Source organism: Leishmania donovani, chromosome 34 (genome assembly GCF_000227135.1).
Source record: "Leishmania donovani BPK282A1 complete genome, chromosome 34".
Taxonomy (NCBI): domain Eukaryota; phylum Euglenozoa; class Kinetoplastea; order Trypanosomatida; family Trypanosomatidae; genus Leishmania; species Leishmania donovani.
Window position 1 is genome coordinate 1,569,834 of NC_018261.1, and position 24,843 is coordinate 1,594,676.

General features: G+C 59.7%; 10 protein-coding genes across 10 annotated transcripts; all 10 read left to right on the forward strand.

Moving 5' to 3' along the window:
- Window positions 1-105: 105 nt before the first annotated feature.
- Window positions 106-420, forward strand: LDBPK_343840 (hypothetical protein, conserved; the record flags this gene model as incomplete). Its single annotated transcript, XM_003864495.1, has 1 exon — window positions 106-420. One exon carries the CDS (start codon window positions 106-108, stop codon window positions 418-420), a length of 315 nt encoding a protein of 104 aa, XP_003864543.1.
- A 1,244-nt stretch (window positions 421-1,664) lies between these two features.
- Window positions 1,665-2,654, forward strand: LDBPK_343850 (hypothetical protein, conserved; the record flags this gene model as incomplete). The annotated part of the gene is made up of 1 exon (XM_003864496.1): window positions 1,665-2,654. The coding sequence occupies one exon, from the start codon at window positions 1,665-1,667 to the stop codon at window positions 2,652-2,654; it is 990 nt and encodes a 329-aa protein (XP_003864544.1).
- Window positions 2,655-3,497: 843 nt separating this feature from the next.
- On the forward strand, window positions 3,498-4,490 carry LDBPK_343860 (geranylgeranyltransferase, putative; the record flags this gene model as incomplete). Its single annotated transcript, XM_003864497.1, has 1 exon — window positions 3,498-4,490. The coding sequence occupies one exon, from the start codon at window positions 3,498-3,500 to the stop codon at window positions 4,488-4,490; it is 993 nt and encodes a 330-aa protein (XP_003864545.1).
- Window positions 4,491-5,361: 871 nt separating this feature from the next.
- LDBPK_343870 (hypothetical protein, conserved) lies at window positions 5,362-6,381 on the forward strand (the record flags this gene model as incomplete). The annotated part of the gene is made up of 1 exon (XM_003864498.1): window positions 5,362-6,381. The coding sequence occupies one exon, from the start codon at window positions 5,362-5,364 to the stop codon at window positions 6,379-6,381; it is 1,020 nt and encodes a 339-aa protein (XP_003864546.1).
- An 841-nt stretch (window positions 6,382-7,222) lies between these two features.
- Window positions 7,223-9,253, forward strand: LDBPK_343880 (hypothetical protein, conserved; the record flags this gene model as incomplete). Its single annotated transcript, XM_003864499.1, has 1 exon — window positions 7,223-9,253. The coding sequence occupies one exon, from the start codon at window positions 7,223-7,225 to the stop codon at window positions 9,251-9,253; it is 2,031 nt and encodes a 676-aa protein (XP_003864547.1).
- A 1,621-nt stretch (window positions 9,254-10,874) lies between these two features.
- On the forward strand, window positions 10,875-13,595 carry LDBPK_343890 (ubiquitin hydrolase, putative; the record flags this gene model as incomplete). The annotated part of the gene is made up of 1 exon (XM_003864500.1): window positions 10,875-13,595. The coding sequence occupies one exon, from the start codon at window positions 10,875-10,877 to the stop codon at window positions 13,593-13,595; it is 2,721 nt and encodes a 906-aa protein (XP_003864548.1).
- A 1,492-nt stretch (window positions 13,596-15,087) lies between these two features.
- On the forward strand, window positions 15,088-17,157 carry LDBPK_343900 (hypothetical protein, conserved; the record flags this gene model as incomplete). Its single annotated transcript, XM_003864501.1, has 1 exon — window positions 15,088-17,157. One exon carries the CDS (start codon window positions 15,088-15,090, stop codon window positions 17,155-17,157), a length of 2,070 nt encoding a protein of 689 aa, XP_003864549.1.
- Window positions 17,158-18,516: 1,359 nt separating this feature from the next.
- On the forward strand, window positions 18,517-19,317 carry LDBPK_343910 (hypothetical protein, conserved; the record flags this gene model as incomplete). The annotated part of the gene is made up of 1 exon (XM_003864502.1): window positions 18,517-19,317. The coding sequence occupies one exon, from the start codon at window positions 18,517-18,519 to the stop codon at window positions 19,315-19,317; it is 801 nt and encodes a 266-aa protein (XP_003864550.1).
- A 1,395-nt stretch (window positions 19,318-20,712) lies between these two features.
- On the forward strand, window positions 20,713-22,182 carry LDBPK_343920 (hypothetical protein, conserved; the record flags this gene model as incomplete). Its single annotated transcript, XM_003864503.1, has 1 exon — window positions 20,713-22,182. The coding sequence occupies one exon, from the start codon at window positions 20,713-20,715 to the stop codon at window positions 22,180-22,182; it is 1,470 nt and encodes a 489-aa protein (XP_003864551.1).
- A 1,505-nt stretch (window positions 22,183-23,687) lies between these two features.
- LDBPK_343930 (hypothetical protein, conserved) lies at window positions 23,688-24,614 on the forward strand (the record flags this gene model as incomplete). The annotated part of the gene is made up of 1 exon (XM_003864504.1): window positions 23,688-24,614. One exon carries the CDS (start codon window positions 23,688-23,690, stop codon window positions 24,612-24,614), a length of 927 nt encoding a protein of 308 aa, XP_003864552.1.
- Window positions 24,615-24,843: the final 229 nt, after the last annotated feature.

The following is a 24,843-nucleotide window of genomic DNA, read 5'->3' on the forward strand; positions in this document are numbered from 1 at the left end:
ATCTCTGCCTTTGCGTCTCACTCTCCATATTGTGTTTTGTCAGCCACCAGCGATCACCTCGCTAGTTGTCCACTCTTCTTCGTGTCTGTGATTCTACCGTCCTTCATGATGCTCCGCCGTGTTGCCGCCAAGACGACGATGGCGGCGGCTGCGCCTCTGCTGTCCAGCACTCGCGCCTACAACATGTTCGTCTTCAAGGACCCCGTTCGTCGCCCACAGCTGTCGCCGGAGGAGCGCGCCAAGGTGAAGATCAACTACGCTGAATGGCCCGAGGAGTTCCGTGACTACGACCCGGAGGATCCGTACAAGAACTCACCGGAGATCATTGAGGGGCTCAGTAGCTGGAACCTCTTTCTGTGGGGTGTCGAATGTGCCTTCATCTACCAGTTCTACGAGGTGGTCTTCCCCAAGAGCATCTAAGCGGTGCGCTGCAGCCAGCAGCCAAACGAAGAAAGAGAGAGGACGACGGATAGCGCGCGGGTACGGAGGATGAGCTCGAACGCCTTGCCTCTTACGACCATTGTCGGTGTGGGCCTTGCGTCTCTTTGTGCACCCCGCGGTGCCGTCGCGCTAGGCCCTGCCCGCTCAGCCTTATCCCCCTCCAACCTTTTTTTTTTCGTTGTCGTCACCTTCTCTTCCCCAAAGTTTTTTAGGAAAGCAACTCCGTGGTCGACGCAGCGATGCCGCCGTTGAAGCATGCCAGGGAGCAGCAACACATGTGGTGTTGTTTCACTGAGCGCGCCTTCTTGCTTGGGTGCTCTGCACACGCTTGCGCACGCCGGTGTTTCACATGAGCCACGCAGTCTCCTCCCCGTAGGCGTCGATGGGGAGAGGGGCGCGGGAGCGTGAACATCGCTGCCAGGCAGCGCTCGTCGCATCCCTTCGCCAAGGAACGCGCAGACCGCGCGCCCTCCTCTGTCTGCCTGTCTGTCTGTCTGAGTGTGTGTGCGCGGGTGCGTATGTAGTAGCAACTGATATGATTAAGGCAAAAACATCGATAATACGATAGTTGCCCGCAGGGGAAAGGCCAGGGGATGGAAAGACTCGTGACGAGACGTCGTCTCCCCGGCAGACACTGAGCGCCCACTCTCGTGCGCAGGCATTACCGCACAGGCATGTGCGCGTGTGTTCCGCGGCGATCTGTGCAGAGCGAGCGCGACACGCCATGCGTACGATGGCATTCAGAGTGGCTCCCTCGCGCCTTGCGGCTTTTCTCGCACACGGCAGCAACTGCCTGGGCCGCTTCTCCGTGCACGTGTGTGATGGACTCTGTGCTGACGGCAACTGCCGTGCTTGAACCGTGCTGTGTACGCAGCTTCGACCGATGCTAAAGCCCTCTTCCCACCTGTACGTCTCCGCCTTTCATGGAACTCCTCTGTCTCTCGCTGCGTGCGCTCCGTCTCTCGAGGAATATGTTGCGCGACTTGCGCTGGTGCACGCCTCCTCACCTGCCCAGTCGCGTCGCATACGCCTGTATTGCCGTTCTCGGGGCAAGGCAGTCAATCACGAGAGAGGACGCAGCAGATCGCGGGGGCGGCCTACCACGGCGCGACGCACAAACAGTTGCTGTCGTGAGCGGAAAGTGTCGGTGGGCTCTGCGCCGCCGTGCACGCATCACATTTGAAAAGCACATATAGACCCTCTGTATACCTAGCGACAACGGGATGCGCGGCTCACGACGCCTGCCGTCGCTTCGACTTGTGGAGTGTACCGCGGTGCAGTCTAGCAGCGTTTCTCGCCCTCTTGCGCCGCCACCATCCGCACTAATTACTGCCAGTAGGCGTTTCTGCATTGGCGCTACGCGCATGTTTTACGCACTGCCCCACCGTCCGCATGCCGTTTCGCCGTCGTCCGCCTCTCATCCTTCCGCCAAGACAGGCGATGAGGCGTGCTCTGAGAAGGGCGCACTTGAATCGCCGCCTCCGTCCGCTGAAGCTCGAGCCGCATCCGCCACGGTGGCGGCGGCCGCACCGGCAGAGTCGATGCCGTCGAACACCGCAGGCAAAAGCACAGCGGAGACAACGTCGGCATCGGCGGCGTCCGCCGCCGCCCAGCCCCAGTCGCTACCGATCCAGGACAGTCTCACTCGGCGCCTCTTCGCGTCGTGGCAGCAAGGTGTGGTGGCCAGCATTGGCGCCGTAATGGGTATCGGCTTCCTTTTATTTTTTCTATACACCCCGGTGAAGGAAGACACGGTGCACCACACCGCCGTGGTCGCGTCTGAGGCGCTGGCTGATGCGCGGCTTAAAGGGCAGGCGGTGCAGCTCTCCAAGGATGTCGTGCTGGAGGTGCTGCGCAATCCCAAGTCTCTCGACGCGACTGTGGACGTCGTTGTCGAGCTGCTGGCGCGCGAAGAGACGAAGATTGCCGTCTCCTCGCTCCTGCAGTCCTTGTTCGAGGACCACTACACGCAGGAGGTGACGAAGAAATTCGTGTTGCGGGTGGTGCAAGACCCTTGGATTCAGGATCAGCTGCAGATGATCACGGAAGAACAGGTGCGCAAGCTTCTCAACAACGCGGCTATTAAGACTGAGCTGTCCAAATTTCTACTCAAGTCGGCGGTGGACTCGCTTGAGAAGCCGCAGCTGCACTACGAGGTGGCGAAGGCGATGCGTCACTCTGTCGCGTCGCTCGTGAACTTCTGGTGGACGTGAGAGAGCGGCGCTGAGTCTTATGAATCTCTCGCGGACGGTTGATTTCCGTGACCGTGTTTTGCTGAGGCTTGCTGTATCCGCGAGCTGGCTACCTGGCTTAGACAGAGCGAGACGCGGGGCTATTTTTCTCTCATCCCTCTCTCTGTTTCCGTATCCTTCCACGGCTTCAGCGGATTTGGTCCGCCCTCGCCCATTGTCGGCTTCATGGAAGCCGCAGCAGCAGGTGTCGCGCGCGCCCCTCTTCCCCCTGCTGCCCGTCTTTGGACGCCTGAAGAGAAAGCTGCGGCCGATCTTCTTCGGCGCCGCTCCATCGGGTGAACTCTCTCGAGCCCTCGCCGGTACCTACGCGCAGCTCTACGCAACGTCCATGGCTGCCTGAACGACCGCGGTCACTCACCGCTGCGCTGCGCATTATCTCCTTCTACCGAGTCACTGTTCTGCTGCTGCTTAGCGTTGTTGGCATCAGTACCACCCTGCTCTCGTCACCGCACACGCGCACTGGGCACGGCAGGGCACGTCTGCACATCCCTAGACCTCAGCGCTTTTCTCACCCTGCCCTCCCACCTCTTCTTCTCTGTTGCCTCATTCTTCTAGTATTGTTGAGCGTGTGCGTGTGTTTCACTGAAGTCACATCGATTGCTGTGAAGGGGTTGAACGGGCCGTCAAGAGCCGAACCATCCGTTTCTCACGAAGAAATTGGCCTGTGCACACCAGCACACAGACACACGTCACCTTTACGACGCGCTGGCACGGACACCTATCGTCCTCCTCTTGCGTCTTACATTGTGTTTTTTTTTTGTTTGTTTGTTTCGCTGGTGCTACTCTAATACGCAGTTTCTACTCATGGCGGAGTCGGCGGCGCCATCTGGCCCCATTGTGGCGGACTTGCACCACAAGTTTGTGCACGAGCTCGACGACAACACCCAATGGAAGGCGCAGCATCTCAAGATGAACGGCGTCTACTGGGGACTCAGCTCACTTGTGCTGCTGCACCGAATGGACTATAAGCCGGACGACGTTGTGGGTTTTGTGCTGTCGTGCTACAACAGCGACGGCGGCTTTGGCGGGAATGCCGACATGGACTCCCACTTGCTCCACACCATGTCCGCAGTGCAGCTGCTGTGCATGTTCGACGCAGTCGCGCGCATTGATGTGGAGCGGACGGTTCGCTGGATTGCGTCGATGCAGCTGCCGGACGGCTCCTTTCAAGGGGACGAGTGGGGCGAGGTAGACACTCGCTTCTCCTACATCGCGCTCAGTTGCCTGCGCCTGCTGGGGCGCTGCGAGTGCGTCGATGTCGAGGCGGCTGTCCAGTATGTGCTGCGGTGCCAGAACTGGGACGGCGGCTTCGGCGTCTCGCCAGGAGCGGAGAGCCACGCAGGCCAGATCTTCTGCTGCGTGGGTGCATTGTGCATAGCGAATGCCCTCGATCGCATCGACAGGGATCGGGTGGCGGCGTGGCTAGCGATGCGCCAGCTTCCCTCCGGCGGCCTCAACGGGCGGCCGGAGAAAAAGGCGGACGTGTGCTACAGCTGGTGGGTCGTATCGTCCCTCTCCGCTCTTGGCCGCACAAGCTGGATTGACAAGGAGGCACTGTTTCAGTACATCCTCAGCTGCCAGGACACGCAGGACGGCGGATTTTCCGACAAGCCAGGCAACCAACCAGATGTGTATCACACCTTCTTTGGCCTGTGCGGGCTTAGCCTTCTGGGGTACGAGGGGTACAAGCTGAATCCCATCAACCCCGTGTACGCGCTGTCCTACGACATTTTGGATCGCCTGAACATCGCACCAGAGCACGGCTCGCAGGTTGGACGGCGTGTTCCACGATCATGATGGGGTGCGGTGCGCTTGCAGCAGCGCTGGGAGATGGTGGGGCGATTGCGAGCACGTTGTCGCGATGCGTCCCTCGCACGAGAGACGGTTTGTGTGCTTGCTTTCACGTGTGCTTATGTGCGCCACACCCACTCCGTGACACAACCGAGCGCATGCATGCGCATCGCCTCATCCCCTCAAAGGCGACGGGCAACAAAAGGAGCCTCCGTGTTTGGATGCGTGAAGGGGGGGGGCTCCCTCTCGGCAGACCTTTTCCAGACTTCTCTGGTGTTGTGTGAGAGTGGGACGGAGCGCTCCGCATTAGCCCCGTCTGCACAAATGGCGCCGGGCGGCGCCACTCCTTCGCCTCTTGTCACTTCACGCATGTACACGTGTGCCATTGTTGGACGCTCGGGGAGGAGGGCAGGAGAGGTGAGAGAGGGTGGGGTGAGTGAGCCATTTTCCCCTTCTTCCCTTCCCCCCCCCCACATACACACATGCTGCTACTCGTTACATGCCCTCTTTCACCTGATCACCTCTCCCTTCCTTCTCCTCTCCTCTCCTCCGTCATACCTGCAGAAAGCTGCCGACCTGAGAGACTCTCCGTACTGCGTTGGGGGCGTCTTGAAGCCGTTTGCACGTGCCTCACCACGCGATGTGGTTCGGGCGAAGGCGACTGGGCGACTATCTCGGAGAATGGGCAAAGTCCGCCGTCACGCGAAGTGCTGTAGCGCCTCTTCGCTTCAGCTCCACATCGTCTTTGACAGTGACTTCTAGTGCGGCAGTCGCGCCTGTCGACCTCTCCTACACTTGCCGTCTGCTCGACTCCATTTGTGGCGAGCAGCAGTCGGCCCCGGTGAAGCGCAAACGTGTGCGCGGGGCGGTGCACAGGATGGAGTCGTCGGTAGTGGACAGCTTCGCTGCAGCCACCGTGTCCTTGACGGCTCCGCAGAGACGCGACCTTATGCGTCACTGGCTGCGAAGCTTGGCAGCTGCGGTGAAGTACCTCCCTCGGAAAGAGACCTCTCTGAGCGCGTCCGAGGGCGTCGATGCTGACCGCTTCTCGCCGCGATCGTCGCGACGTGCGCGCCATGGCGCGCACGACGGTGAGACTTGGTCGGGTGCCTCACCGTACTTTTCTCTCCCAACCAGTGATCTTCTGTGTCTCTGCCTGCGCGAGTGTGCGATGGCTGACCCAACAACCGGGCCCGATGTGCTGCGCGAGTTGCTCCTCTGCGCAGTGAAGCTGGAGCTTGGTGAGGTGGACGTTCTGAAGCACATTGTCCACGTCCTCACGAGCACCAATATGTGCCGTCATCGCACTTCCTCGGAGCAGGTGGAGCTGCTAAACATGGTGTCGCTCGCAGTGAAGCGGTGCAAGCTACCCCTGCCACCTCTTGATCGCGTCCTCTGTGTCCTCGTGGGGGCAACGCTAAGCGCCCGCGAGAACCTTGTGGTGCTTTCCTGTATTCACCGCTTACAGCACATACACGCCGCGGACACGGTTGCCGCGGTTTCGCGAAGGGCCGCCACGCAGACTGGTGAGTACAACATCAAGGATGTGGTGTATGGGCTGGAGGTCGCAGCGCTGCTCCCCGGCTGTAATGAGATCTTTGCGGCGGGTGTACTACTGCGCGCAGGCGAGTTAGCACCACACATGTCTCCGAAGGAGCTGGGCGCCGTGTGCAAGTATGTGGCGCTGCTCAACCCCTCTCGGAGGCAAAACACACTTTCCTACTCATGTGGCAGGGAGCTGCGCGCGCTACTGCCGCTGCTGGTGGAGCGGACGGAGCGTCTGCTAGGTCACTTCCGCTTCCACGAGGCACGACACGTGCTCCGCTGCTTCCGAGAACACAAGGTGCGCCATTCCCTCATCTTCTCCCGTCTCACCCCGATGGCCGAGGATGGCTGATGTGCAAGGGAAAAGGCTCTCAGAGGCGACAGTTTCTCTGTCACGGTCACCTTAATGCGACGCCGAAATGTGGAAACCCTGGCGCAGAGGCGATGGTGCCAGACGGCGCAAGGAGTGGAAGATGAGAGGCTCTCTCCGGTGTATTGTCAGATCGCTCTACGTTGCGATATCTGTTCCGATGCGCCGGCCAGAAGTACTCATGAACGTGGCTGAGTGAAAGCCGGGGGGGGGGGTGGCGACTGCACACCGTTGCTTCAAGCAGAGATGGCAAGGAGTGCAGAGAAGGATTCATCTGCTATGCTCCCCGAGTGCTGTGTCTGCCACGTTGTCGTAGCCCACCCACCGACCCCCCTTCATCCTCAGCCATCCCCTACGACGCGGCAACTTCTGTCCTCAAAGCATTCCCCACCAACGGTTACGCCGTGGTTGCTGGTTGGCTTTCAAGCACCCCAAACACGTGCGGTGACTCCTGCGCCATGAACGACTCGATCCTGATCCTGCACACCTCTGTTCAGCATTGTCGTGGCCCTCTCACCCTCTAGCATCCCTTGAGCCCCAGCCCGCCTCGTACAGGCGCGCGCTTTACACGCTCTCACCCACTCAGCACCTTCTGCTACCCCCACCCTCCCCCACCCCCTTCGCGCACCCGCAGAGAAGCACGCATAAACCTTGTTCGCCGCTGCCCATGCCACGATAGCGTGGGTGGATCAGACAAGACACACGCTCACCACGACAGATCCCACCCTCGCACTCGCTGCATCACGCGCACACCTCTCCGGCGATTGCGATAAGACGATCTGTAGGGCTCATTTCTGCGATAACCGCCCCGAAGGACGCTTCAATGGACAGCATCGTCTCCCTCCCCGCTGCATCTGACTGCGCGGATCCGCTGCTAGCGCGGCTGCAGGACAGTTACACGCGACAGAAGCGTCAGATCGCGGCACAGAAGCGCAAGCAGGTGGATGCCGAACTCCAGGCTGCCGCGGCGCACTGCAGCGACCTGCCTGTTACTCTAGAGCTTCTCTCTGACGGAACAGCGTCCCTCTTCGATGAGCTGGAGCGGTTGCTGGAGGCCCGCCGTGAGCAGTGGAACACTCCTAGTCGGGAGCTGGCCCTGCTACAGCACATTCGGCTACAAACGAACCGGGAGCTGCGCGAGTGTATGTCGTTCATTGAGGAGGGCTACACATCCGGGTTTGAGAAGCTGCTGCGCGAAAGCCGGCTTGATGGACGGAAATCAGCGCTCCCCGAGACAGCCGTGTCCTTGTCGCCCGCGACAAGCACGTTAAACAATGTGCAGCAAGCAAAGGCCGCATCGGTGGGGCCATCGGTGACGCCGGTGGATGCGCCTTCGCATCTCTCGGTGAGGGAGGCGCTCTCAGAATCCATCAGTCTTATGGCGGAATCTTTGGCAGTGCTGCTGCAGTGCGAAGTGGTGCGAGTGTACCTGTACGACACCAACGCGCATCTCAAGTGCGTCGCGCAGTTCCCTTACCGTGCCCAGCGCGCCGACCCGATGCACTCGAGCTATCTCGCCCTGATGGCTGTGCGCGAGGTTCATCACATTGTGTGCCAAGAGCGCCTGGTTATCAACGGCTGGCTCAGCAAATCGCAGAGCGCCAACGACGGCAGCGGCAGAGCTGCCGCCGCGCACAACGTTGGAAGCAGCACCGCAGCAAGCGGGCTCGAGGACATTCGAACCTGTCTGCTGTTGCCCATCTTCTCCCCGGAAGGGGCGGGAAAGCCGTACGGACTGGTACACGCGGTCAACAAACAGTATCCCACCGCCCTCGGTGCCGCGACCGACGACTCGACGGAGGTCGCGCACGTCGGCTTCACTGCAGACGACGAGACGCTGGCATCGAGCGTCGCGCGCGTACTCGGAACCATCCTCCACCGCTACCCTGTCGAGCTCTTCTTCGCCTCTGGCACGGGTGAGAAGCTACGTCGGAGCGCTTTTCCTGGCGATGCCGAGGTGTTAAGCCTAACGGCGCATCTGCCGCCCATCCTGCAGGACGAAGTTCAGGATGCCGCGGAGGTCGCTCAGCTTGCCTTGTCCCACCTCACGCCCATTCTCGCGCATCGAGTGCCCATGGATGCCATTTACGAGGCTCGTACCGCGGCCGGGGAAGGGCGGCGGCGTAAGCTGGCCGTCATCGGACCCCGCGAAGGCGCGGTTTCCTCCGTAGAATTCAATCTGCGCTGCATGAAGGAGCTGTGGGAGAGCAGCCGGGATGACAACGTGACGCTGCACAAGCAATGCCGCACCTTGCAAGAGCAGGTGCACGCCATGCGACTGCTCTTGCGCAATGTGCTGGACGGGCTGGCTGTCGCGCGCGCGATGCAGCTTAGCACTGACGTGGCACAGTTCCTCCACAACCTTGAGATGTACGGGCGGACAGAGCGGACAGAGCGCATGGCGGAGTACGTGTCGGAGAAGATGCTAGCCATCCCCGATAACACCGTCGGCGGACCTGGTGCCGCGGACGCGCGCGCGAAGGCTCCCAGCTTGGAAGCGGACACGAATGCGACGCAATACCACATGCGCGGCAGCGACTTACAGACTCTTCAAAATCATCACGCTCGCCTCAACACAGTGACACCCGCCTCACTGCACTTTGACGGGCCCAGCGGCGTCCGCAGCTACACTTCCGATCCAGCGCAGAAGCGTGAGCAGGTGCGCTTCATCGACGAGCTGTGCCGCCTTGCCCGGGACGAGAAGCCCTCGCTGCCGTTAGCGCGCGGAGGAGGTGGCCGACGGCAGGTACTGCCCAGCACCCTTCCTACTGTTACTCGTGCAAAGGCGGCGAGAGGATCAAAGCCCGCGGTAAAGCAGGATCTGTACCCATTTGGACGCCCTTTCAAGCTGTGAGCGAGCGAGTGAGAGAGAGAGAGGCGACGCCGGTGTCGACAAATGCGTGGTGCGCAGGTAGGCGATCGCACGAGTACGTGCCATGGACCCGAAGTCGACATCCGGCCGCGACAGCGATGCGGCAGCGAGCGCAATCGCTGGCCGGACACTCCAGAGCCCACTCATCTCTCATTCTCTCCGTGTGTGTGATCTGCTATCATGTACATTAGACCGCATACAGTGCATGCGGTGTGGAGGCTGTGTGCGGGCGTGTCGGCGTGATTTTGTCTCTGACGCGCACACGCACCTCACACTTTTGTTGTTTCTTCCTCTTTGTCTGTTTTACGTGTGCGATCATCGCCTGACTGGGCGTCCTGTCTCTGCGGCTTGCATGGACACTGAAAATCGAATGACGTGCGAATCGGTGCCTCGCGTTTCCGAGAAGTGCCTCTCACGGGCACCTCCGGGGAGGCCGCAAGCCAGCGACGGGGACTTCTCGCCTGCGGGCGCACTGCCGCTCAAAGCTAGCGATGAATGGCCGTCCTTACTGTCACGGTGCGCACCTTTCGAACATGATAACGCGCTTGAGGTGGGGCTTCCTGTGGGAAGGCTCGTGTGAATCTCCCGTATATGCTCCTGCACCTCTCTCTGTTGATGCTCTTGTTGGACGAGTGCTTCTCTCACCCACCCACGCCCACCCTCTCCTCGGTGAAACATCAACGCCTCTTTTCCGCATGCCCTCTGACCCTTCTTTGTCGTACGATCGTCTCAGCGCGAGATGAAGACTGGGCTGCGTGCTTGTTTGCGCTGCTCTTTTCTTTGCTCTCAAAAGTACTCCCGCCCCGCGGTTTACGCTCCCTCCTCTCTCCCTCCCGCCCCGTACCATCTCACCTCCCACAGCGCCTTCGTGGATCGAGGTGGCATATCGCACACAGCGTCATCGGGCTCTCCCGTCCGCCCAAACTTGTTACGCCTTTACCCCTCTTACGCTTCGCCTGCCTCTCCTCAGCGTGCAGTGTTACCGAGATCGCCGCGCGAGAGTCCACCACGCTCGTTGTGGCATTGCACTTCCAACAGCGTGTGACGCCGGTCGGTCCATCTACCTTTCCTCCGTTTGTGGCACCCCCTGCAGCAAGTGCGTTGCTGAAGGGGCGCACCCCCTATTGACCCAAGCGCGTGACAGCAGAGGAGGCCGCAATTCTTTACCTCAGCGCCCTCGCACACAGTCGCACACGCGAACGTTCACGCCGGGCGCACACACAGACAGACGTGCAGACGCCGTCACTCAAAGATCCAGGTGTGCTCGTCTTGGCTTATACACGCTCACAGGTACATACACCCGGATGCACAGGGAGAGGTGACGCCACGCAGAGATTACGGTCTTTTCCTCTCCTGCTGCCATCTTTTATCCCTGTGTTGTGCTTCTACTCTTCGTTGATTTCCACAAGTGCACCTTTTTCTATACGTATTCTTTGTCCCCTGCGTGTGTGTGTGCGTGTCGGATTGTTGGCGACTTGGCTAGGCTGTCCTCCTGCCCTTCCCATCGCTTCTTGCGCTTCCCGTCCCTTCGCAGCACACGCTGTGGATTTCGTCAGCTAGCCTGCCGCCAACTCACGACCGCCGCGCGCCGAAACCGGAAATTATGCGCTCGGGGTACGTTGGGATCTACAATCAAGGTAGCACGTGCTACCTGAACTCGGTCATACAGGCGTTGTACCACCTACCCGCCTTCCGTACGCAAATTTATAACCTCCCGAATGTGCAAAAAGACTCCGTCGCACTCGCTCTGCGGGACGTGTTTGCGCAGCTGGAGGTGCGCAACCGCAACACCACCACGACGGAGCTGACCAAGGCTTTTGGCTGGTCGGCGCAGGAGGCGGCAGTGCAGCATGACGTTCATGAGTTGATGCAGCAGCTCTTTGACAGCCTCGAAACGACGCTGAAGGAGACGCCGAAGAAGAACATGATCCGTGACATGTTTGGCGGCTTGATGATCTACCGGTCTCGTGCCATAGACGGCGCCGAATACCTCTCTGACCGCCTCGAGGATTTCTACGACGTGGAGCTGGTAGTGCAGAACAAAGCAAACATCGAGGAGTCACTGCGGGAGTTCTCATCCGGAGAGCGGATCGAAGGTGTCTGTGTGGAGGTGATGCCTGGTGCGGACGCGACGCCGCACACGATTGAGCGCAGTCAGCACTTCCTCGACTGCCCCAAGGTGCTCTTGGTACACCCGAACCGCGTGGCGTTTGACATGGAAACATACGAGCTGGTCACGCTACGTAATGTGTGGAGTTTTGATTTCAACTTATCGCTGGCGAGCTACGTTGTCGATGACGCCTCGCTGAAGCTCGACAAGGAGAGTCAGGAAAAATGGAAGAAGCTCAGTCACCGCACCCACCTCGGCGCGAACTACAGCCTGCGCTCCATCCTCACGCACGCCGGCGATGCCACCATCGGGCACTACTATGTGTACGTCAACTTCGACGGGGAGTGGGTGCGCTTCAACGACGAGGTGGTCGAGCCGGCAACGGAGGAGGATGTGCGCAAGTCCGCGTTTGGCGGGCAGTCGATTCAGTCGCGCTACCGTCTCTTCGACAACGAGCGCGCGTCGCTGCTTATCTACGTGAACGACGATGTCAAGGAGGAATTGTTGAACGAGACGCCGCCACCGAGCGCGATCGTGGAGGTGGGCCGCCACATTGAGGAAGAGCGCGCTAGGAAGGAGGAGACGCACAAGGTGAGCTACTACCTATGCGACAAGTTCGTGGTGGACGTGCTCGACGGCGTGCACGGCGCCTCCGACAAGCTGCAGCGTCACATGTCTGTGCGCCTCTCGCCCGGTCAAGATGAGATGACCGCCATCATCACTACTGCAGCGAAGGAGCTGCGCGTAGCGCCAGAGCAGATTCGCATCTTCTGCCGCGACCGTCACGGCCTCTCCCCATGGTGTGCTGTTGAGTCGATGTGCAACTCGTACGACTCATACTATTATCCGCCCATTTTTATCGACATCGCGCCGCCGCTCGCGGAAGAGGATGCGGCGTCCGCCACGATTGCCGCTGCCGCCGCCGAGCCGTTCCTCGCGTTCCTCCGTAATGTCGAATCGCCGCACGACCGCGACGTCCCCGTCACGATCGTCCGCTCCATCCCGGAGCTGCAAGCGCGAGTGCCGCGCGATGCGGTCGTGTACGAAAGCCGCGGCGGCCCGCAGTACCTGAACGCCATCACAGCGACGAACCAACTCGTCTGCGGCGCAAACTTACTTTATACGCACCAGCGCTCCTCCAACGACGCGGTGCGCGGGTACCTTCAGCAGCGCCAGCTCGTCTGCACAAAGGTCTACCTGTACGACGACTACACCGCCGAGTTGACGGAGCTCTTTGAAATAAATATTGTCGAATCCACGCCCTACACCACGCTGCAGGCCGGGCTGTACAAGATGATGACAGAGTCGAAGAGGGGCCTGCCGATCCCTCCCTCCCACAACCACCTCGCGTTCTTCAAGGGAAACGACAGATGCAACTACGCCTTCGCAATGCCCATGGCGGCGTCGCTCACGATTCAGTGGAACACGTACAACCACACCCTCCGAGATGTGTGGGGTAGCGTGCAGCACGAGCACAAAATTGTCATGACAATTCTTCCAATGCCGCTCGAAAAGATCGACTTGACGGTGCTGGTGACGTTCAACGGAGGATACAATAACTTGCCGCACGTGTACGTCCCAGTGGAGGGTGGCAGCGTTACTTTTCGCGAACTTCTTGAGTTGATGGTGCAGCAGTTGGGCAGTCGTCTTCGGGCAGGCGCTGCCGCGGGGTACGAGCAGCAGCTCACCGGGCAGGCACGGCTGCTGCGGCTGCTGCGGGTCCGACGAGGCGAGCTGGTTGAGGTGGTGGAGGACCTGGACACTCCGATTGATCTCGAGGCACGCGAGGACATTGTCCTGGACAAGCTGTGCCCGGCACTGCCCGGGTACGAGCTCGTCAACGTGCTCTTCTGCCGCCGCCGCTCAGGAGAGTACTACTTTGGTCTACCGACAAACATCTGCATCAACTCGTCTCTCGAGGAGCAGGGCGATGTGCTTCTTCGACGCATCGTAAAGAAGCTCGGGTACCCTGACCAGGAGGAGGCAATGAAGAAGTGGATACTTTGTGTAATGAACGTCAAGTCCCGCAAGACGCGCACTGCCAGCAAGAAGGAGGTGCTGGCAGATCTCGTCAAGGAGGTCGGCGGCGCACCGTTCGTGTTCGTTGTCGACCGTCCCCAGTGCTTGCTCCTCGACGGCATTGAAGAGGAGGAGCACCGGCCAGAGTCCATCGTTATCAAGTCTGCCTCGAAGACAGACCTCTCCGCGGCTTAGAGACGCACCAACGCTGCAGCGCTCACTTGCGTCTTCGTTCGATGTTTGCGTGGTATTGCTGCTCTCGCGGAGCGCAGGCACGCACGGATGTGTGCGCGAGGGGTTCCGGTGGTGTTTGCTCGACTTTAATCTTTGACGGTGACGACCGACCCCCCTGCTTGGGCTTATCTGACCTGCACCGAGACCACTCCGTGCTACCACCCGCACGACAGGGGTGCGACCGCTTTCTGTCCTCGAGCAGGACCGTGCACGCGGTCCGCCTGGATCAGGGCACGCAGCTCACGTGGGCGTGTCTGGCGACGACCGCGCAGCATGTATGGGCCAAAGGGACGAGGAAAGAGACGAAGTGTCGACTGGACGTATGGGCCCGATCCAAAAGGCAGACGGCTGGTCCTCGACGAGGATGCAGCCGCAGTGCCGCATGGGGTAGGTGGAGGGGTGCTTCAAGGAGACGCTGAGGGATGCCGTGGTGCTCACGCGGATTCTGTGCGATGCCGCTCCTTGAACGCGCCCGTCGCCCACGATGGACTGTTTTTTTTTTTTTTTTAGCCGTTGCTCGTATCTTGTGGTAGACACTGAGTATGTTGGTGCTAGACATCGCTTTGGTAGTTTTCATATGTTTTTGATTTTATTTGTGGGCTTGACTTGGTGAAGGTGCTGGTGGCCGGTGCTTTTCGATTCCGTCCTTCCCTCTTCCCTTCTTGTCATCTATTCGCAGTTTTTCCGAATACAGAACTGAAAAGGGGCTGTGGCTGATGGGAAAGCTGAGAAGAGTTACCCACCCCACCCGCCCCCGCCCCCTCTTCGGTGATGAGCTGTGAGGGAGACTTCATCTCTGTATGCGTGTGTTTGTGTGGCAGTTGAATTTCACGGCGTACGTGTCTGCGTTTTCGGGTCTTACATGTTTCTCCTCTTTTTCTGGTTATTCTTCTCTTCCATGTCCAGTGCTCTCCCAAAGCCTCGACCCACGCCTCTCGCGTTCGCTCGTCAGCTCACTCCTCAGCGAAGAGGACGCCAGACCCTTCGCGCGAGCAGCTGCTGAGAAGGATGGGCAAGCTTCACCTGCCAACAAGTTGGGCAACTGTGAAGAGCAGGCGAGGAGTGTGGGACGCGGGCACCGGTGGCACACGATGCTGTTTCGTCTGCGCTGTTGTTGTGCGCCTCACAGAGGGTGTGCGGGTGCTTGTCATGGCTGTCGCCCCTCTCTGCCCAGAGAAGGCGTCTCGCTCCTCGCAGCAACACAGGCTCGACTTCTCCGTCTCGCTCCACCTCCCTCTTTTGCTACCACCTTCTTCTGATGCGCACAGCCGTGCATGGTCGATCGCCACCCTCACTTACTGGAGCGCGTGGCCGCATTTTTTTTTTATTGTTTTGCTCTCGTTATCATCGCTACAAGGAACCCTCTGCATCCCCTTCCTCTCCCTTCCTCTGCCAGCACATTACTACACTTCAGTGCCGTCCCTCCCGCCGTCGTGGCCGCGTCTTCTCGAGGATGCCGCCAAAGGCCAAGGCGGCGGAGCCGAAGCCCAAGTCCAAGAAGGCACTGGCGCTGCAGGCCGCCATCGACCAGTCTACGAAGGAAGCGCAGAAAACATACAAGCAGCATGAACAACTCCGCACAAAAGCGGATCAGGTGGAGAAGAGCCAGCGCGAGTACCTGCTTCTCGATGAGACTGTCGCGCGGGAACGGATTAAGGAAGAAAAGAAACGCTATCGCGCCGCCGTGGCGGATCTGAGGACGGAGGAGCAGCTTGCCTTTGCCACCTACATCAAGCACGACCATTGGGAGCACATTTCAGAAGCATCGCGTTTGCCGAATGTGCACAGCGAGGCGGACATCAACGACTTCCTCAGCAGCTGGAAGAGTCGTCAGGCGGCCAATGATCGGTATGAGCCGGACACCGTCGTCATCGCTTCCCGCGCGCCAAACAGCACAGAGGACGGAAAGCTGCTCTTCATTCGCGGTGAGCAGCGCTTGCCGCCGCAGAAGCGCCGGGCGCTCATTAGGGGGGAGCTTCTGCAGTGCTACGACGCCTACGAGCTGGCGGAAAAGATCAAAGATGACCGGGACACCTACAACTCGATTGCTTCCACGGCCGCGTTTCAGAAGCCCATGCCATGGGCCTCCGTCTTGCAGCAGGTGTATCTTCAACTGCGTGCGACGTTTGATTTCGTGTCGACGCAGACCTTGCGGTTTTACGACCAGGTGATCGACAGCGCGGACGGCGAAACGGTCACGCGCACCGTGTCTGCGGCGAACCCGGTTATCAAGTTCGGGCTGTGGGTCAAAACAAAGGATGTGACACGCAGCTTCACGTCGCTTGCTTTCCCAGAGATCGAGGTGCGCCTTGACCCAAAGCAGAACTCGCTGCCCAAGCTGCCCAAAATGCTGGGCCTCAGCAAGGAGAATATCGCCGTGCGTGCGGTGCAGCTGGCCTTTGACCCCTACTCCTGCTACGTCTCACGCCGCAGTCAGTACTACGCGCTTGACTGCACCATCAAGATTGACCTCCTCACTTTCGCCGAGCGACCGCGGCCCAACGGAGAGTGGTTGCTGCGCATGGAGACGCCCGAGTCGCATAGGCTCCACGTAGAAGAGTACCCGCCGCGAACCGCCGAGGCCCGCGTCGAGGACCCGGCACTGCGTATCTCCTTTGAGGTACCGAAGTCCATCGTGATCCGCCAGCCAAGCCTGTTCATCGGCAGATGGAATGAGGAGACGCATGAGTGGGAGCCGTGCAGCGGGGCAACGCTTGGCGCGTCATTTGGTCCCACCGTGCGCGTTGCGGAGAACCCGCGGCGGGCGACGTTTATCGCCTCCGAGCTCGCCCAGTTCGCTGTTCTTCACGAAACCGTGTTCGACGTCGTCTATGAAAGCTGGAGCCTCAAGCCTTTTGACGGGAGCCGTATCCTCGTTACGCTGGAAGGCCGTCACCGCGGCGACGCCACCGATCGCGAGTTCCGCTTTCTGCTTGAGGACGCCAAGTGCCGGCTTCTCTCTCCCGAAGACGACGAGCTGGCGCCGCTGCGCACCTCGTGCTGGAGCCCGGCGGTGCTGCTGCGCAAGCTCAAACAAAGCGGTTTCAACTTTCTTGTTCGTGATGAGGAGGCGTGCTTCTTAGAAAATGTTATCCCGAAAACCCGCCAGCTCGAGGAGAAGGCGTACGCGGATATGGCGCAGTTCAGTCAGTACTTCACGATTGCCAGCTCGCGCCACAACAAGAACGGCGAGGACGCGGATATGGCCCTTTTTCGCGTCTCGAAGCGTTGGCTGCGGCCCGGCGAAGAGGACGAGAGCTTCGACATCCCTACCACTTCTGATTTGTGGCACTCGATCCGCTACCGCACCGACGACTGCGCTCTCGCCTGCTTCACTGAGTTGGATGAGACGACAAACATGAGCATCCTTGACGGCGCCGAAACGCACTATAACCTGTACAGCCTCCTCACGCCTGTGGAAGGCGAGGAGTCGTTGCGTGGACAGCTGCTCAACACGAACTACCTGCTGCGGCGGTGCGTTCTGGAGTTTCTGCAGCTCGTCCGCCCACTCACGTGGGGCTGAGCGTTGAAAGAGGAGCAGAGGAGCAGGCATGGCCGTCGCTACCGTGGTAAGACCTGTAGTGCTTAGGAGGGCCGCGGTTTAAGGGCAGTGATGCGAAGGCCTATGCGAGAGCGCCGTCTACCTTGCCCGATTCCCTTCTGTTCGTGCTTCCGTGGAAAGCGTCGTATGGAGGAGAGGCCGATGCAGCGTCGCTCTCTCCCCTCCTCCCCCGCCTCTTGCTCACGGACCAGGCACCTTCTTTTTTCTGATTGTTTGTTGGTTTCTTCGCTCCTCTCCATGCATGTAAAGTAGCGCACTTATCAGCGCGAAATCAGGCTCGCTTTTCTCCAGCTGCAACAGCTCCTGACATTGGCCAAGCCGAAAAAAAAAAGACAAAGAACACAAGGGGGGAGGGATGGGTGAGCGCATCTGCCTCCCCAGTTTTCGCCCTCCTGCCTTCAATTTGCAGCGCGGTCTTTCGAGCCCATATGCGGCTGTTGTTTTTTTCTTTCCTGTTCGATCCGCAATGCCGCCTTCCCGATGTGACGCACCTCGTAGAGTGGCGAGGCTTCTCGCGACACCGAAAAACGTGGTAGAGAGGACCTGAAACTATCATCATGGTAACGGGGGTGGGTGGGAGCGCTTCCACCTGGGGTTGCTGTGCGTGTGTTGGGGGAGGAGGGGGGAAACGCAGAACAGCTGCCAAATCCGCGTACGACGCTGTATTACATGTGCCAGGCGTCTGGCACGTTGAATGGCCTTCAGTGCGTGCAGCCGTCCCAAATGCGCGCCGTTCGCCTTCATTGATCTCGCTGCTTCTCCCACTTCCATCATATGTTGCTCGTCGTCCTCTCGCTTCGGTGCCCCTAATATCCTGCGGCACGTGCGTCCGCGTCGCATGATGCGCACATGCGTGTATGCGCATGAGCGCTGCAATCAGCGCAGTTACCATCGCCCGCGTCCTCTTCACAGAAAAGGGGGTGCGCGAGTTGTCGAGAAAGTCCCTGTTGCGTCGGCGAACGACTTTGTTCGTCCTCACGGGAACGCGGACGGGCTTGAGATTTGCCGATCGTGTCATGGCGGGTCGCAGTCGACCCACGTCCCTCTTTCCTCTGTGTCGACGCATCTGCAGGTCCCTTGGCGAGCGTCATTGGCTTGCATGCGTTGTCCGTGGCGGGACGTGTATTCTGTGACGTTGCTGCGGCTCCGTTTTGCCGTTTCGATCGCCGCTTCGTGTTATCATCTTTACTCGGTGTGCGTGTGTGTGTGTGTGTGTGAGGCGGCGGGGGCTAAGGACCTGCTACGTATTCGGTTGCTGCACGGACTGCGGAAAACACAACGTCGTCCTGATTGGCATTCGCTCCGCCCTGCCAAGCCGCCATGCTCCGTCGCAGCGGGGTACGTCTCGTGTACGAGCGCTTTGAAGGCCACGTCTCAGGGGACAAGGGCCACATGACGCTGCAGCAGGCGTGCACCATCTTTGGCTACCAGCTCGACGAGGAGTGGACCAAGAAGGATATCAAGAAGCGATTTCAGAAACTGGCGCTGCGATTTCACCCCGACAAGGGCGGCACTGATGAGCAGTTCCTGGCGCTCAAGGAGGCACAGCACCTGCTGCTGACCCATCGTCATGACCGCGGCGCCGACTGGGCGGCAAAGGGGGCGAAGGGCGAGGGTGGTCACGGTGGAATCAACTTTCGGCGCATGAACTACGACAACCTCACAAATACGATTCATCGGCAGACAGCCGACAACCCCGAATGCCGCTCCTTCGGTCTGCAGGACTTCGCTGTCTTTCTCGTCTTCATCACCGCGGTGGGGATGTACTACGTTTACAAGACATACACCACCCACATGCAAGTACTCAGGAGTCGATGGAGCTACTCCGAAGACGCGATTCGCGCAGACTACAAGGGCAAAGCACCCTCTGAAGGGTTGTGGCATCCGTGGATCGCAGACGTGGAGACTCGCGACCGCATGGACGACATTGCGATTCTTCAGGGTAGCGTCAAGCGAGCGTTCATTGATGAGAAGCGAAAGGATGCACCACCGGTGTACACACCGTGGCAGTCCGGCGGGCCATTTGCGCGCCACATGGCCCCGACGCGGGCGCCAGAGATGCCGGAGGATGCGCATGCGTCTGCGAGCACCCCATCCACCACGAGGTGGCTAAGAGCGTGAGTCGTATAAACGTAATGCGCCACGGTGCCCTTTTCCTTCGCAGCAAAAGACGAACAACGCGCCACAGCGTCGCCAATTTTACTCTTCAAATGAGGAGAAAACGTGCAACGGGAGGAAAACTCCATTTTTTCTTTTAGGGCCTGTGTGATTCTGTGTCCAGGAGTCGTAGTTGCCGCACAGAGCGTGCTCAGCGGGCGATGGTGGCTTGTGCCCCCCCCCCTCTTTCTTTCCTCACAGTGCTGCTGGGCTGAAGGCGCGTCTGTGAGTCCGTTTGGTGCCACTAGGTGCGCCACTCCCGCACATGTTGTGTTGCGTCGTCGTTCTTTTTGACCCTTGCGGTTTTTGTTTTGTTGTTGTTGATGTTTGTCCGCCTCTCCTCACCCTTTTTCTTTTTGCGCAGCTGACTTTGTGTAGGTTACGCATGGATATGCCGTGTGTTTGTGGATGGAAGTGCGACAGTGGGCGCTGGCCTCGCGTAAAGGAAAGGCCAAGGAGCAAGGGGAGGGATGGGTTGCATCTCTCGCTCTCTCTCCAAATCGTAGTGTGGCATAATCAGGGTGTTGCCAACGGCTCCGTGTTCGTTGCGCCCACGTGTATTGTGGCTCCTCTCCTCCGGCTGCAGGCACCCCCCTTGTTGCGTTTCATTTTCTATGCCTTTCTCTTCGCCACTCTTCCCTCGCACACGTTACCATCTTGGCAGCACAGCAACAACAGCAAGCAGTGCTGCGGCATCGTCGAATGCTGCTCGCAGGGCTCAATAGTACGGGTGTCCTTGTCTACGCTTGTGGGCTAAGACATGCTCATCCTCGAGTCGTACAGGTCTGACCGAGGATGTGCACGAGGTGGCTTTACCCGCTCTTCTCCCCGCATGGGGCATCTCTCCCAGCCGTGTGCTCGTGCCATGATGATGGGCAGGTGCTATACGGCATGTAACGGAGCCTCGCAAGCACGTGCACGAATGCGCCCTTGCACACCAACCTCTTCTCTCCCTCTTCGTGCCGGCCTCCTTCGTTTTCTTTGCACGGGGTGGCGTGCACGTGTGTGTGTGTGTCTTGGCGGGGTGGGTGGGTTGGTGGGTGGCGCACTGTGACCGCTAAATGCTGCGCAACGGTCTTTTGGTAGCAGCCGGTGCGCTCATGCAAGTGTGCGTTTCACTTTCCCGGTCATAGTGTGTGATACCGTTTAAAGTGCTCTCGTGGTTTCTCCATCATAGCGTCGCGCGCCGGCTCCAACGGTGTTTTGCTGGCGACGGGCGCGGAGGCGCAGCTTTTGGTATTTTACATCTGGGCCTTCTGTTATTATCTCTGGCACGCGTGTGCATGTCGGACTGCGTACGGTGAGCAGGGCAGATTCCATCATACCCATTCCCATCTTGAAAGGGTCCTCAGGCTCCAAATGAGCTCTACGGCTAATCGCACTGAGGACGCGGCGAGTAGTGCACTCGATGGCGATGATGCCACTGCTGCTTTGCTCAGCTCCCCAGCGGTAACCACTGCCACCGCAGAGGTGGCGCAACTGAGGCAGGAACTTCACCAATGTCAAGAAAAGTTTGCGTCCTGGAAGGCAAAGGCGAAGACGGGTGTGGAGCAAATGCGTGCTCAAATCGTCGATCTCACGTGCAAGCTGGACGAATCGAACAAGCAGCGCGCGCTCCTGGAGGCGTCCCTTGGCAGGGGAACAGCGCTCCCGGCGCTGTACGTCGCTCAAAGTCAGGAGTTCATGTACGCTCACGCTATTGCTGCCGCGTGCTTGCTGGTCGATACCGTCTTGCTTTCCCACAGCGGTGGCGGGCCAGGGCAATACAAGGACACAGCAGCGACGAGCCCAGCGAGGAGTCCGACTCTGCAGAGCACAACCACCGAAAGCCTGCAGAAGACAGTGAAGGATCAGTCGGACCGGCTAAAGGAGGCGCACCACGCACTGAAGCGACTGAGCAATGAGCTGCAGCAGCGTACCGCAGCCTTGCACCAGCAGGATGAGAATCTCGCCGATCTGAGGCGCCGCCTCGCCGAGTTGGAGGCATGCAACACATCGCTCAAGCAGCAGCTTATGAGCGTGCCGAACGCTCAAGAGTGGAAGCATGCGCAGGAGGAGCTGGACCAGCAACTCGCGCGGACGCGGCTGGAGTATGAGAGCCGCGAAAGTCAGCTCGTTCTGCAGCATAGCACCGAGGTGCAGGCTCTGAAGGCAGTACATGAGCGGGAAGTGCAAGACATGCAACGAGAGCAGCGCGATGCCGTTTCACAGGCGGTCCAAGATGCTCTGGCTAACCGCTCACCGACACTCGTGCGTGGCGGCGCCCACCCCGGCAAGACCGACGACGACGACGACGCCTACCTGGACCTGCTGAACGATTACAAAGCGATGGAGATGCAGTGCGCCGCCGCCACGCAGGAGCGAGACACCATGGCGGCTGAACAGCAGATGCTGTTGCGCGAGCTTCAGGAGCTTCTGCAGAGCGCACGAGGGCCGCTTCCAGCCTCCGCCGCAAACGGTACCTCTACCACCGCCGTAACGGCCGCAGACGGGACCCAAGCCACTGCTGGGTGGGACTCGTTTGCCGACACCGCCAATCTCAAAGAGGCTGTGCGCCGGATCCACGAACAGCGGCTCACATTCGCCAAGCTTCAAGAGGAACTAATGCACTCTCGCCGTGAAGTGATGCAGCTGCGGCGCTGCAAAGCTGGACCGCCAGAGGACGGCCTCAGCGCGCAGCAGCTGCAGTACGTGCGCTCCGTCGTGGTGCAACTCCTCTGCTCGCTGAGCGACATCCGCGTGGCGCGGCACCTGCTACCCGTGCTGAGCATGCTACTAAAGTTCACAGATGACGACCTGCAGGCGATCACCAAGGCTATGCTGCAATGAACAAGCACCCGCGAGGTGACGGGCAGCCTCTAATCAGTCATGCTGGACTACAGCGAAGCGACGCAGCTGTGCATCGTCCGCTGCCTCTGCACGCCAAGGTTGCTCGTCTGCACGTACTCCCTCTCTCACAGCGATCGAGTGTGAGCGCAAGATCGCCTTGAGGGTAGGGCCGCGTTCGTCTCCGTAGCGACTTCGTTTGCCTCCACGTTTCGCTGATGTGCGGGGATGCGTGGATGCATCTCTTGTGCGGTACGGCACATGTGTACATGTGCATGTATCGTATGTGCGGTTGTGCTTTCTTGTTGTTGTTTCGTTCCTTGTTTGGCACGCGTCCGCTTCCTCACTGCACACCATGATTCCAAACACCACGCGACGCTCGGACTGTCAACGGCTCATCACGTCGTGCGAACCAGCCGTAGACACACGTGTCGCAACAACGTGCGCCGACTCGGTCGTCTGACCGCTGCCTCTGCCACAGGCTTTACCCCACCCGCCTTGCAGGCCGCCTCACGGTCGCTCCTCCCATCATGCCGGATGCTTCGTGAGGCATCCCCCTCACGGGCTGCGAGGGCCGGCCGTGGGATTCGCTCGAGTCACGCTGATGCTCTGTCTATTATACGGATGGCGCAAGCGTGTGCACAGTCGCAGCGGACCCCGATGCAACACACTCACCCCCCTCCCCTTTCCCCTTCCCTAACTTCGTCGCAGGCACTTGACGCTGTCACCAGCGGAAGCGGCTCGACATTTGGCAGGGATAGGCGGCGAGGGTGCTGCTTGGCCCTGCCTGAAACGGAGTGAGAGGGAAGGGTGCACTCGTGTCACTGAGATACCACGCAGTGTAAGGCGTCGCCTATCGTCAGGGAGTAATAGTTGTGTGCCGGAGCAAGAAGACAGGATGTGTACTCACTTCTCTTCTCCTGAACGCGCCACGCAATGCGACCGCCGCTGTGAGAAGCGAAAGGCCCCACTTCAGTGCCGAGTGTGTGCAGCGCACTGGTTGGACGGGCATGGGTGTATTCTACCATGACCACACCACCGCTGCCACCACAAACCGTTTCGCGCCTTTCGTCTCTCATTGCAACGGCTGCTTCTGTCTCTTGCACTTTTCACGCGCTCTCTCTCTCTGTGTGCGTGTCTTCCGTATGGTGGTGGCTGCACCCGTGCGCTGCACTCCCTCGCGCATTCGCCGGCCTCTCTCTCGTTTTTCCTTCATGTGGAGCAGCGTAGCAACCCTGTCGACGAGAGGCAAGCCCCGCAGATCGCGCCTCGCTACTGCCCTTGGTGAAGAACCGTCCACCCGGAGAGGCGGTGTCGCACGGCTTCCCTTGCACTCGTTCTTTATCTTCTTTCTTTCTCGTCGCTTAGCTCTTGCTGCTCATCTCGTCTCTAAGCACGCATCAGCGAATCCTCGTCGGCGGCCGACGTTGCACGTCGGGTAGCACAGTGTAGCGCTGCAGCGCTCACGCGTGGCACTTGGGCTCGTTGTTGCTCCATCGCTGCTTACAATGACGTCCTGGAAGGACCGGATCGCCGCGATGCTCTTCTTCCGTGACCCTGAGGAGGCGCTAACAGCGGAGAAGATGCGCAACGCCGAGGCGATGGCCAAGACAACGGAGGTGCGCCTGCAGCACAACCAAGATGAGCGGGAGGTCAAGGAGAAGATGCTGCAGCTGGAAAATGGCATCAAGGCGCAGCGGGAGCGCTACGCTCGACAGGCCGCCCCAATGCTGAAGGAGTTCGACGACATTGCCATTTCGCAGCACTACTACCAGGAGGTGGGAAACAGCGTGGCAGCGCAGGAGACGTTTGTGGATCAAATGGCGCAGCGGGAGACGCACCAATTCGGCTACATAAGCAAGAAGCTCATCTCCGTCAGCCTCAACTTTGAGGCTTTACGCCAGCAGATGCGGTCAGGGAAGCCGTTCGCACGAGAGCTGAAGGCCACGCTCGATGATGCGGAGAGTGAGGACCTGAATGCCATGTCGGAGCCACTCCGTGCATTTGCCGACCGCGGCGTCCCGGAGTCGACGCTTGTGCGCGCTGCCGCCTTTGATCTTGCCCGCTCCATCGAGGAGACTGGCAAGGCACCGGTGCAGCAGCCGGTGCTGGGGTGGCTGGACCTGTTAAAGTTTCGTACCGCCTTTAGTCCCTCTACGGTAGACCAGAACGAAGTTCGCGCTCGCCGCACCGCTGCCCAGTTCACGCGCTACATCGAGCAGAGACAGTACGCGAGGGCACTGGCTCTAGCGGAGGAGGTAGACACGTGGACGCGCAATGAGCACGATGCCGCCGTGGAATACTTCAACAATTCCTACAGGAGCTTCCGGCAAGCGACCCTGCCCGTCATCACGGCTGAAATCTTTCTCGCCTACGCCGCCGCCTCCCTCAACGCGTCACGGGTGGCGTGTGTGGAACATATGCTGAAGGAATAAAGAAAACCATGGCGTGAGGACCTTGAGAGAGCGAGCCGTAGCGAGGCGAGGCGTGTGCGTACTCCTGCACGGCGCTCCTTCACCATCTCCTCTTCTCTCTTGTGATGCCTCTGCTTCTCTTGAGCGCTTGCCTCGCGGCATGGAAGAGCATCATGGCGTACGTGCATGTGTCGTTGTGTGGATAGGCGTGCATGCGTCTGCCTTTGAATGTGGACCGGCCGGTCGAAGA